Raw genomic sequence first — 11,525 nt, 5'->3', positions numbered from 1 at the left:
GCTCAGGAAACCTGCCGTTGCTCTTCAGGGAATTCAGGGGAGGAGAGGCCTCCCACAGGAAAAGCCCTGTGTTTGCTTGTGACCATGAGCCTTGGTTATGTGTCCTGTGACTTTTCAGACAAACTCCACGAGAGAATGTAGTGAGCTCACAGGTCTCCCTGCAGCACGAGGTACTTCTAGAGACACACAAGAGTGGCTAACTGGACACCTGCCAAAGTCAGGTCCTGAAACCATGCAGGAAGGAGCCCAATGGGCTGTGTAGGCTCCGAGTCAGGCATCTGCTTACAACCCAGCAAGGCACTCTTAGCTCTGTGGGCTCTGCACACAGTGGCTTTGTGGGGGTGGGTTGTGTGTGTTCAGCATCCTGGGAGTGTCTTGGAATAATTCAGGAATATGGGGAAGGGGTCCCAGGGATGCTCACGTTGGGCCTGACCCACAATCCTTCCTCCTGTGCACAATCCACAGGGACCGTTAAGTAGACTTCATCATGACATGATGCCCGTTCCCCCTCCTAAACCCACAGCCTGAGGGCTGTGAGGCCTCTCCTCACCAGACCTCCCCAGGGTTGCACACTGAGCTGGTGCTAGGAGTACGGGCATCTTCATGCCCAGTGCACACGGAGGGGAGGGGCTTCGGTCTCCAAGGATGAGACTCACCTTTGGAAAGCACTCTCCACAGCAAGAACAGAGCCCGTTAGCTACTGCAGCCTAAGCCTCAGCCAGCACCCACCCTCCAACCTGCATCTCTGGGATTGGGGAAGACACGTGGGGGTATGCCAGGAGTCCTTCTAGCCACAGTGGTCTGGGCCCATAGGAGAAGTATGGAGGCATGGCTGGTTTGGCCAAGGCTCAGAATGAGGATTTTGTGGCCAGGTTCTACCACTGGGGGGCAGTCTCTCCACTTCCCTAAAGCCTCATGAGCATGCAGACCTAGTTTGTTAGAAACTTCCATAGAAGGATCTCAATTTTAAATAGATTTTTAAATGTTGGCAGATCCACAGGCCAGATGCAATTCTGTTTATGAGAGTGGGGCTGGGCTCTGCAGAAGGTCCCTTCTCACTCCCTCAGTGCCAGAAAATTCTACCCCCTTCTCTGGACAGGCTGAGATGTGGACCATCTTACAGCTGGGGACTAAAGGAGACGACCCTTAGAGTGTGGTGGCTTCTAGTGGCAGCCACAGCTGCTCCCATCCCCTCCCTCCCCGAACAGGTAGAGCAGATCCTGGCAGAGTTCCAGCTGCAGGAGGAGGACCTGAAGAAGGTGATGAGCCGGATGCAGAAGGAGATGGACCGCGGCCTGAGGCTGGAGACCCATGAGGAGGCCAGTGTAAAGATGCTGCCCACCTACGTGCGTTCCACCCCAGAAGGCTCAGGTACCGCAGGGCTCGTCTGTCCCTAGACAGGACCCTCTAGGCAAATGACAACATCCCCAAATCACTGGACGGGTGTTTGTCCAGCTGCTTGAAGCCCTGGGGTTCTCAGGCCCAGCCTAGAGCTATCAATTCTTAGGAGAATTGGCTTTTTTTTTTTTTTTCTCTAAGCTCACTTGGGGAATCTCCTCCTTTTCCAGACTCTAGGTCTCATGTAGCTCCCTAGGTCCTGGCTGCCTCTACCTAAGGCAGGGGTTTCCCCACTGACGTACCTTTGACCCTTCCACGGGTTGCTCTAACAGGACCCCACCCCAGTGTCTAGGCCAGCACATCCCCTCACCCACATTGTCTGGGCTCCCCATACCTAGTCCACCCATGAGACTGAACATCTCTCCCTTTGCCTACAGAAGTTGGAGACTTTCTCTCCTTAGACCTGGGAGGAACCAACTTCAGGGTGATGCTGGTGAAGGTGGGGGAGGGAGAGGCAGGACAGTGGAGCGTGAAGACGAAACACCAGATGTACTCCATCCCCGAGGACGCCATGACAGGCACTGCCGAGATGGTGAGCAGCCCGAGGGCTGGCCAGGGAGGGCTAGGGGTCAAGGTCACCCAGGATCTCAGGAGAATCAGTCCTGATGGGAGGGTTCCAAGAGCAGGCATGATGGAGGGCCACCAGCTTCAGAGACCCAAGAAGGTGGCCCAGAGGCTTCAAGTATCCCCAGCCCCAATCCCAGTCTGCCCAGAACAAGAAGGGGCTGAGAAAAGTTGGGAGTGGGAGAAAAACCCAGCTTCTGTCCAATTTCCTAGAGGAAAAATAAAGCTTAGGACTGAACAGCCAGAAGCCATGCTTGCCTGGCCTTCCTCACCGGCCACCACTACCCAACAGCTGGATATGCCAAGCGACATGGCAGAAGCCACACTGCCTAAGAGCAAGGGTCCTAGGCATGTGGAGACCCAGATATAGAAGGAGCCCAGAGTTAAGATAGACCTCCTGACCCCAGACATCCTCAGGGACAAAACGAAACCCATTCCCAGAGGGGCGGCCAGGCAGGAGGCCACTCAGCCTTCCCTTAGCGCGCCTCGAACAGGGCTTCTCCTAGCAGCTCCCTCAAAGCATGCAGCAATGCCCAGTCATGTGAGCGGTTCCACCGGAAGGGATGAGGGCCAACCATCAGCAAGGGTCAGGTGGCCAGGATACCTGGGAAACAGCAAAAGAGACAGAAATCATAGTCGTGGCCAAGAATGGACTTCCACCCGGAGCTTCACGGGACAGTCATCCAGGCTTGACGCCAGCCAATCCTGTGCTGTGTCTCTTTGCTCTGGGGACCACAGTCTGCAGGGTTCTCCAGCCAGGGAAGTGCAGGGCCTGAGTCCTGTTGAGAAGCAAACTCCAGACAGGTCCATGCAGTTGTAGGCTCTGGGGTCAAATGTCATAACATCTCCAAGAGGCACTTTGGTACGGTCCCAGCCCGACCTAACGCCATGCTGGTACAACCCTAGCTCTTTGACTACATCTCTGAGTGCATCTCGGACTTCCTGGACAAGCATCAGATGAAGCACAAGAAACTGCCCCTGGGCTTCACCTTCTCCTTCCCTGTAAGGCATGAAGACATAGACAAGGTGAGCCGGGTGGAGGAGAGGGGAGGAGACGGGGATGATCGGCTGGGAGCACACTCGGGAGGACTGCTCAGCCTGCCTTCAGCTGCAGCTCCCAGAGCCATGCTGCAAAGAACTGGAGCCCAGAGGGGAAGGCAACTGTGGCCCCGTCACTTCCTCTCTGTAAAGCTTTGGCAAACAGACACAAATCAGCTGATTCTTACTGTGTGGCAAAGCCTCTCAGGAGATATGCTATGGTCACCCCACTACAGATAAAGAAACAGGTTAAGCAGGTTGCTTGTAGTGGGAGGTGGTCCCAGGCCCTAAGAAGGAGGCCCCAGCTCACCACAGAGCAGAAAGATACCGAGCTGCTTCTGGCTGAATCACAAGTAGGAGAGCTCTGATAATCTACCCATCAGCAACCACAACCCCATGCATTACATCACATAGACACACACAGACACACAGACACACAGACAGACACACAGAGAGAGACACACGGACACATACACAAACACACAGACACACAGACACACATAGACACACACACACACACAAATGTAATTTTTCTTCTCCTTATGTAACTGTTGTCTGAATCCTAGGCCTAGTCCTGGAAGCTTCAGGTTTCCATACGATCTAATCTAGGCCTAGAATGTTTTTCAGCCTCTGAGACTTGGTGCTGAATAAGCTCACCCTTTCTAGTTCTTTCTGAGCTCTGGCTGGCTCAACTCAGCTGTTCGGAGTCAAACGTCTCTCCAAGCTGACTGATTCAATCTGGCTTCTCTCTCCTCCTCTCTTAACTTACCCTGCGTGGCCTCTAACTACATCTTGCAACCTGTTCTAATCTTCTGGCTCCTTCTCATTCTCTGGCTCGTTCTGTCTTTCCCTGTGTCTGCCTTGCTCTCTCTTCAACCTGTCTCTGTAAAACTCTCCAGTGAAATTGCCAGTTGGCTCTCTCTTTTCTCTTTCTGTGCTTTCCCAAGTGGCTTCCCTTTCCCCTCTCTTCTCTGAGTGTTAGACATATCTTAGTCCTTTCAAATCTTTCTCTGATTTGTCACTTTATCCGCCACTCAATTAGCCACCACTTTCAAACATGGGTGCTTCCTTTTACAAACTAACATCACCTTCATTGTTTGGAATCAAAGGTTTGTCCTAGGAGTACGTCTGTATTCCTTTAAGGGGATTAAAGGTGTGTGTGTGGCCCACATCCTAACTGGATATAGGTTTTTTTATCTTCCGTAAATAACACAATCTTTGGGTTCACAGTGTGATAAAATATCCCACAACACACACAGAAACACATGTGTGCATGTGCACACATATCATAAGATCTCTGCTTTAGTTTCCTTTGTAGTTACTGTGAATAAGTACTCTTCTGACAAAAGTGACTTAGGGGAGAAAGGGCTTAATTTAGTTCACTGTTCCAGGTACATCACAGCAGGGAAGTCACAGAGGCAGGAGCTTAAAGGTTGGTCACATCACACCCACAATCAGAAACAAAGAGCAAAGAATTCGTGCTTGTTTTCTACACATATCTGCCTAGGGAATGGAGCCGCCCAGTGGGAGAAAGTCCTCCCACCTCAGTGTAATCAAGGCAGCGTCCATAGGCCAACTTAATCTAAACAACCCCTTACTGAGACTCCCTTTCCAGGGGATTCTTCATTATGACAAGTTGACAAAACAAATCATTACAACACCTGTCAGAGACCAAACCAGGTCACACCCGAAGGGACAAAAGCAGCAGCCAATCCCCCACCTCCTGTAGTTTTTAAAGCCCCAAGATTCGCAGAGAAAGCCACATTTGGTTCATTCGTGTGCATCAGGGTTCAGTGTAAGGGAGGAACCCAATGTTATTCCCCACTGCTCTCCCAGGGACCTGCCTGGCCTACCTCTGCTCTGAAATCGTATCCCTGACCTTTGCCGCTCAACATTCTTAGACTGGGGTTATAGAGCATTTACCCCAAATTCTCAAGGTCCTGGGTTGTTTGCTGAGAAAGAGAGAGAGAGAGAGAGAGAGAGAGAGAGAGAGAGAGAGAGAGAGTAAAATTATTCCCACTGCCTCTCAAAGCTGTGTGAGTCTACTTCCTCAAATGTGAAATAAGGGGTTGGGAGTCATGGCCCTAAGGCCTGCTTGGTTTAAGGCCACAGCTCCCTGCCAGTGCAGCAGCCATGAGGCCATCCTATCCCTACAGGGCATCCTCCTCAACTGGACCAAGGGCTTCAAGGCCTCCGGAGCAGAAGGGAACAACATCGTGGGACTTCTCCGAGATGCTATCAAGAGGAGAGGGGTGAGCATAGCTTTGCCTGCCCTGAGGGGCTGTCCTGAGGACGACCTCCTTCATCACAGAGCCCTCTCCTCAGCTCCATGTCCACAGTCTCTGTACTTCTTGGCAGGACTTTGAGATGGATGTGGTGGCAATGGTGAATGACACGGTGGCCACAATGATCTCCTGCTACTATGAAGACCGCCAGTGTGAGGTCGGCATGATTGTGGGTAAGGGCTTTTCCCCCTTGCAACCCTTCCAGGCTGCACAGGGTCATAGCAGTCAATGCCAAAGCATTAACAGCAAGTGCCAGTCAGAACAGGCCCGGTGCCTGAGCCAGGCGGCCATGGGGGTGTGGTGATGTGGGAACTGGATGTTGATAGGAAGCAAGCACTTTAATGTTTACAGCATCGGGCACGCTAGATGGCCTGCCACCTGCCCTGCCTATCTGGATGTAATTAACCCACTTTATCTAGTAAACTGACCACACTGCACAAGTCTGACGGGGTGGGAGAGAATGAGCAGAAGTGGTGCCGTCCATGGGGCTAGTCATCCTGCACCAGCCTGGCCCTGTGCTCGACAGCAGACCCAGCTCTGAATACTGCTGGATCCTAAACCCACTCTGGAGGGAAGGAGATTCCAGAAAAATAAGCCACAGCTAGCTCTCAGGGGTGGGAGCTCTGTACCAACTCCCTCCTCCCGCCCCTGCCCCCCACTATCTCAGAAGTTCCTGAGTTCTTCCAAAGCAGTATTCCAACCAGATCAGTTATCTGCTCTGCACACCAGTGTGGGGATTTAAGTTTGGACTCCCTGGGCCCTGATTACCCAGAAAACCCTGTGTTTTAGGCGCTTCAGAGCCTAAATATGTTTGTATTTATAGGTTCTCATACAGACTTACACTTGTGCCCTAAATAATACATGCTTTATAAACATCATTCATTGTATATTCATACATGTATAAAACATTACAGGTGTGTATATCCACATACACACACATATACATATGTTTGTTGCTGTTGTTGTTTTGAGACAGGGTCTCATTATGTAGCTCTAGCTGTCCTAGAACTCACTATGTAGACCAGGCCTTGAACTCAGAGATCTTTCTGCCTCAGCCTCCAGAGTGTTAAGACTAAAGGTATGCATCACCACAGGCGGCTATGTGCATATATTTTACGCTCTAGTCTGACCCCTGTGCATCTCTTTTCATTTCCTAATTTTACTTTCAATCTTGCCTTTGTAGTGAAAATTTCTCTTCAGGGGTCCTTGCTGTGCCTGCCTCTGTCTCCTCCCTAACTCCTCCTGCTCCTAAATCTGAACTTAACCAGCTGCCTACAGCTACTCTGCCCAGGCACAGCACCTCCTGTGGTGTGATCCAGAAGTGATGGGTATCTTTTGGTGGCACGTGACAAACTGCGGCAGGTCCTGCCTGCAGGAGCTTCTGGATGGCTCCAAGTGCCCAAAGCCTTACTCACTTTGAGAGTCCTCTAAAGGGTTCAGGAGAGAGACTTCAAGATGCGCCTGCAACAGGCTAGAGAACTCGGGGCTGGAGAGATAGATGGCCGACGAGTTAGGAGCACTTGATGCTCTTCCAGAGGACCTGGGTTCGATTCCCAGCATCCACATGATGGTTCATAACTGTCTGTAACTCTAGTTCCAGAGTATCTATACCCTCCACTGACTTCTCTAGGCGTCAGACAGACACACATGTAGTGTGCAGACAGAACACTTTATACAGAACATTTTTAAAAATTTAAAAAGATAAAACCATGACACCTCACATTCATTTCCGGTGTCCAAACCACATTGGCCCACCTTGTTTTTCCTACATCCCCCTCACTTCCCAGGTAAGGAGCAGGGATGGCGCTCTCGTTGGAGGGCACTCTGCAGACCCAGCTACTTGGCACTACACAGCCGGCATCCACCCCCGATTCTTAGAGCCTGTATATACCCCATCCCTGTAGGCACCGGCTGCAATGCCTGCTACATGGAGGAGATGCAGAATGTGGAGCTGGTAGAAGGCGATGAGGGACGCATGTGTGTCAACACGGAGTGGGGCGCCTTCGGGGACTCCGGCGAGCTGGACGAATTCCTGCTGGAGTATGACCGGATGGTGGATGAAAGCTCCGCGAACCCCGGTCAGCAGCTGTAAGGATGCCCCGCCCCCGCCCCGCCCCCAGCCCACCGGGCGGCTGCTCTGGCCTGGCTCGCCACTGCTGGGTCACAGCACATAATAGCTTGTTTACAAGCAGCTCTGGGGAGAAGTAAATTGATGATCGCTCTGTGAGCTGGCTCTTTTCTTCAGCTCAGTTACCTCCTACCTGTGAGGTGTGGAGCTGTCATGGTGGTTAGTCTAAAGACCCACCTCTAGTCTTATAGGTGGCCTGCCACCAGATGGCCCTGAAAGACCCTTAGCAAGGTTTGTCTGGTTTAAGGCAGAAATCCCCAAAGTATATATGCATGCCAGGTCCACAAAGCACAAAGTGAGTACTGACATTTAGAGGAATGCTGTGGGCTGGCAGAACATATCTTGGGAACCAGCTGTCTTGGATCATGGCTACTGCGGGGTGTTGAGGTACACTCCCCTAATCTCAACACTTGGGAGGCAGAGTCAGACAGATTTCTTTGTGTGCCAGGCCAGCCAGGCCTCACAGGAAGTTCCAGAATAGCCAGGGATGTATAGTGAGACCCCGGCTCCAAATAAAAGTAACTCAGTAAAGAAAATGAATTGTGCCTGTCACAAGTTAGCCGCCTACCTGGTACCATTCTCATGCTACTTAATGAGTTTCATCTCAGACCCTCACAGGCCTCTGTAAGGTCATTTAATATCTGCTGGATTTCAAGACAAAAATATGGAGGCTCTCATAGCAGACAAAATATACCACGTTGCCATGTGCCATGCTCGTTAAAAACGCGCATGCTCCTAGAGCCTGAGGTTTCTGAAGTCTGTGTTTACAAATGTGGGGGTAGGGTTTGAGGGCAACGGCCTCAGGCCTCGGATAATGGCTTGGGGGTGGGAAGGAGAGAGGAATCAGTGCCCCACGTGGTCACCTCCTAACCAGAATCGGGCCTGTGGGGATTTCCCGATGGCGATGGCCAGCGGGCATACCGGACTGACTGTCTCGTTTCCAGGTACGAGAAGCTCATTGGTGGGAAGTACATGGGCGAGCTGGTGCGACTTGTGCTGCTCAAGCTGGTGGATGAGAATCTTCTGTTCCGCGGAGAGGCCTCAGAGCAGCTGCGCACGCGGGGTGCTTTTGAGACCCGTTTTGTGTCGCAGGTGGAGAGGTGCCTGGAGGGGCAGGAGTAGGGGCCGGGTGCGGCGGGAGGCAGGAGAAGTGATGGGGACAGAGACGGGCTCAGGGGATGGAGCAGGGTTCTAAGGGAAGCAGGGTGTTAGGTTAGGGACACCGGAGAACATGAAGCTAGGCCCAACGCTCCTGGGGCCTCTGAGGGTAGTGTTTTATAAAAAAAAAAAAAAGCCAGGGACACTTTTTGTAGAGCAAGTATGGTGATGTGGGAGGGCTGCCTCGGCGGGCTCGTGCTGAGGTGTCCCTTCCCCTTGAGGTATCAGCCATACAACGACAGGTATAGTATAGAATATTTATTTCGAGAAGGGGAGTTAAGAAGAGAGGAGAGACAGAGACAGAGACAGAGTCACAGAGAGAGAAGAGGCCGGCCAGAAACCCGTGGAGAGGAGGAGGGGAGAAAGGGATGGGGAGACAAGAAACTGAGAGAGAGGAAGGAGAGGCCAAACATCCCCTTTTATAGCCTGCCAGGCCTACCTCGCTGTTGCCAGGTAACTGTTGGGCGGAGCCTAGAAGGAATGCTAACACTGAGTGTCCACTGACTCAGTGTCCACGGTCCCAGTGACTCCCCACTACCCAGGGCCAGCGTCTCTCAATTTCATGCCACGCATCGAAGAATGTGGCATTGTCATCCTCACGACAGAGAGAATCCAGGGCTGACCAAAGGACTGCAGGGCAGGCCGGGTCATTCCCCTTCCCCCAGGACCCTCGGTGACTTTCCTCCCTAATCCTGCCCGCAGCGACTCCGGGGACCGGAAGCAGATCCATAACATCCTGAGCACTCTGGGGCTTCGACCCTCTGTCACCGACTGCGACATTGTGCGCCGTGCCTGTGAAAGCGTGTCCACTCGCGCCGCCCACATGTGCTCAGCAGGACTCGCGGGGGTCATAAATCGCATGCGCGAAAGCCGCAGCGAGGACGTGATGCGCATCACGGTGGGCGTGGACGGCTCCGTGTACAAGTTGCACCCGAGGTCAGCCTCCACCTTCCTTTGCGCTCCAACCTCTCCTGAAGAGAGGCTCCAAGGGCGTGGCTTTCAGCTCCAGGCAGTTGTGAGCCAATCTTGCTTGGCTCTCCCTGGGCCTGGAATACTGAATATTACTGCAGTCTGGGGTGAGGGGTGGTGAAGAGATGGGGGTGTGAGGGTGTGAAGAGGTAGGGTGTGGGCTGCCGTGGCGGGTGGCAAAGGTGGACTCTAAAGGATGGGAGTAGAAATAGCAGTACTATTTTCCTCTTGTTCAGCTTCAAGGAGCGGTTTCACGCCAGTGTGCGCAGGCTGACACCCAACTGCGAAATCACCTTCATCGAATCGGAGGAGGGCAGCGGCAGGGGAGCCGCACTGGTCTCTGCGGTGGCCTGCAAGAAGGCTTGCATGCTGGGCCAGTGAAATCCGGACCACAAGGACAGGGACCTGGGTTCCACCGGGACTCTACACCCCACAAATGCTCCCAGCCCACCGGGGCAGGAGACCTATAATGCTGCTACCCCTGGAAAATGGGGAGAGGCCCCTGCAAGCCGAGTCGACTAGTGGGACGGCCCTAGGGCTCTCAGCCTGGGGCAGGGGGATGGGAGGAAGAAGAGGATCAGAGGCACCAAAGCCTTTCTTGCTAGAGAAAGGTGTGCACACTCAGGACTTGCACGTTCCTGCTTCTGGCCTCCCACAGCTGTGGGTCTGGCCTCCCGAGGGAGAGCCTCCTGGACCTTGCAATGGCCTGACTTCCCTGGGAGCACACCACCAGGCTTCAGCAGCGTGGCCAGACCACACCCGGACCCCCAGGAGTAAGGGCTGCTGGTCACTGTTTTCTTTGTGCTGGTGGCTGGTCAGCTGTTTTCTTGCCTGTGGCTGAGGAGGCTGGGGAGCCATGGGAGACCTACGATCCAGCCACATGGAGGGCACTTGGTAGGCCAAGAACATGCCAGAGACTGTTTCCTTCATATACCTCCACCCCCGAGCTGCTTACAGTTTAGGGATGAACCCTCCCAGGAGATTGCAGAGGACAGAGCCCCAGAATCCTTGCTCTACGAGGACCTGAAAGGGGAGGCCTCCGTCTCGGACGGCATTTTCAACACTCACGTCCGTGACCCAGGAAGAAAAAGCAAGCCGCCCTCAGCATCCCTCCAGGAGAGACTATCCAGGGCCCTCTCTCCCTCATCCTCATCAGGGTTCCCAGACACCTTGCCGCCCTCTCTGCACTAGCCTGGGACTGTGGGGGAGTTTTTAATTAAATATTTAAAACTACATAAACATGGCCTGCCCGTTGTTCTTTGTCCTCTATGCATAAGAATGGTAGTGACACATACAGAGAATCGTCACTGACAAACACAGATACTCCCTAACATGGCTGTGTCTCAGTTTGCTGTGCCCTCCAGATACAATACCCAGGGGCGTGTGAGAGGTAGGCTGTAGAAACAGTAATGAGGTGACACAGGGACACTCAGGGCACTGAATAGCCCCCTGCTGAGCACGCACACACACACACACAGACACACACACACAGCTGCCGTTGCAACACATGAAGGACAGAGGCCAGGACACTCTTGGTCAGGGTGGGGGAGGGCCTGGTTCAGCTCTAGGATGGTCTCAGCAGCATTCTGTCTCAGAACCAGGGAGGAAGCAATAAGGGCCCAAGTCAGGAGTCGTCAAACAGTTCCTAAGACCCCTCCGGTGGATCCGACGGCTGAAATCACCAGCAGAAGGCCTAATGCCTTTTCTGTGCACTGTGGATATGCCTTCAGGTGAACAGACTTGTGCGAGTTTAAAGCACACTTATTTCTCACGGAACTACCCAGGAAGTCAAAGGCTCACTCTGTTCTCTGCTTCAGAAAAAAAATCCCAAATTGGTGGTTTTTGGGAGAGAGTCACATTTTCCTTGAGACTTCGCTGTTCTCTGGTAATTCTCATGTAGAACTGCTTCTGATCGGTTTCACTTTCTTGAACCAACACAAGCATTTGCGTTAACAGAGTACAACACCCATATTTGCACACTTACA

General features: G+C 52.8%; 1 protein-coding gene across 1 annotated transcript; it reads left to right on the top strand.

Annotated features, from left to right (window-relative positions):
- Positions 1–1,019: 1,019 nt before the first annotated feature.
- On the top strand, positions 1,020–10,731 carry Gck (glucokinase). Its single transcript, XM_052199713.1, has 9 exons — positions 1,020–1,371; positions 1,776–1,930; positions 2,869–2,988; positions 5,157–5,252; positions 5,359–5,458; positions 7,190–7,373; positions 8,358–8,513; positions 9,274–9,507; positions 9,777–10,731. Exons 1-9 carry the CDS (start codon positions 1,020–1,022, stop codon positions 9,919–9,921), a joined length of 1,542 nt encoding a protein of 513 aa, XP_052055673.1. The 3' UTR covers positions 9,922–10,731.
- Positions 10,732–11,525: the final 794 nt, after the last annotated feature.

The sequence above is a fragment of the Apodemus sylvaticus genome, chromosome 11, assembly GCF_947179515.1.
Source record: "Apodemus sylvaticus chromosome 11, mApoSyl1.1, whole genome shotgun sequence".
NCBI lineage: Eukaryota > Metazoa > Chordata > Mammalia > Rodentia > Muridae > Apodemus > Apodemus sylvaticus.
This window is presented reverse-complemented; position numbering and strand designations above follow the sequence as displayed.

Bases quoted from the DNA above. Each gene is read 5' to 3' on its own strand.
- Gck (XM_052199713.1), top strand. From the start codon at position 1,020: ATGAGAGTGGGGCTGGGCTCTGCAGAAGGTCCCTTCTCACTCCCTCAG. The intron at 1,931-2,868 runs GTGAGCAGCCCG...GTACAACCCTAG, and splicing joins TGACAGGCACTGCCGAGATG to CTCTTTGACTACATCTCTGA. The intron at 5,459-7,189 runs GTAAGGGCTTTT...CCATCCCTGTAG, and splicing joins TGAGGTCGGCATGATTGTGG to GCACCGGCTGCAATGCCTGC.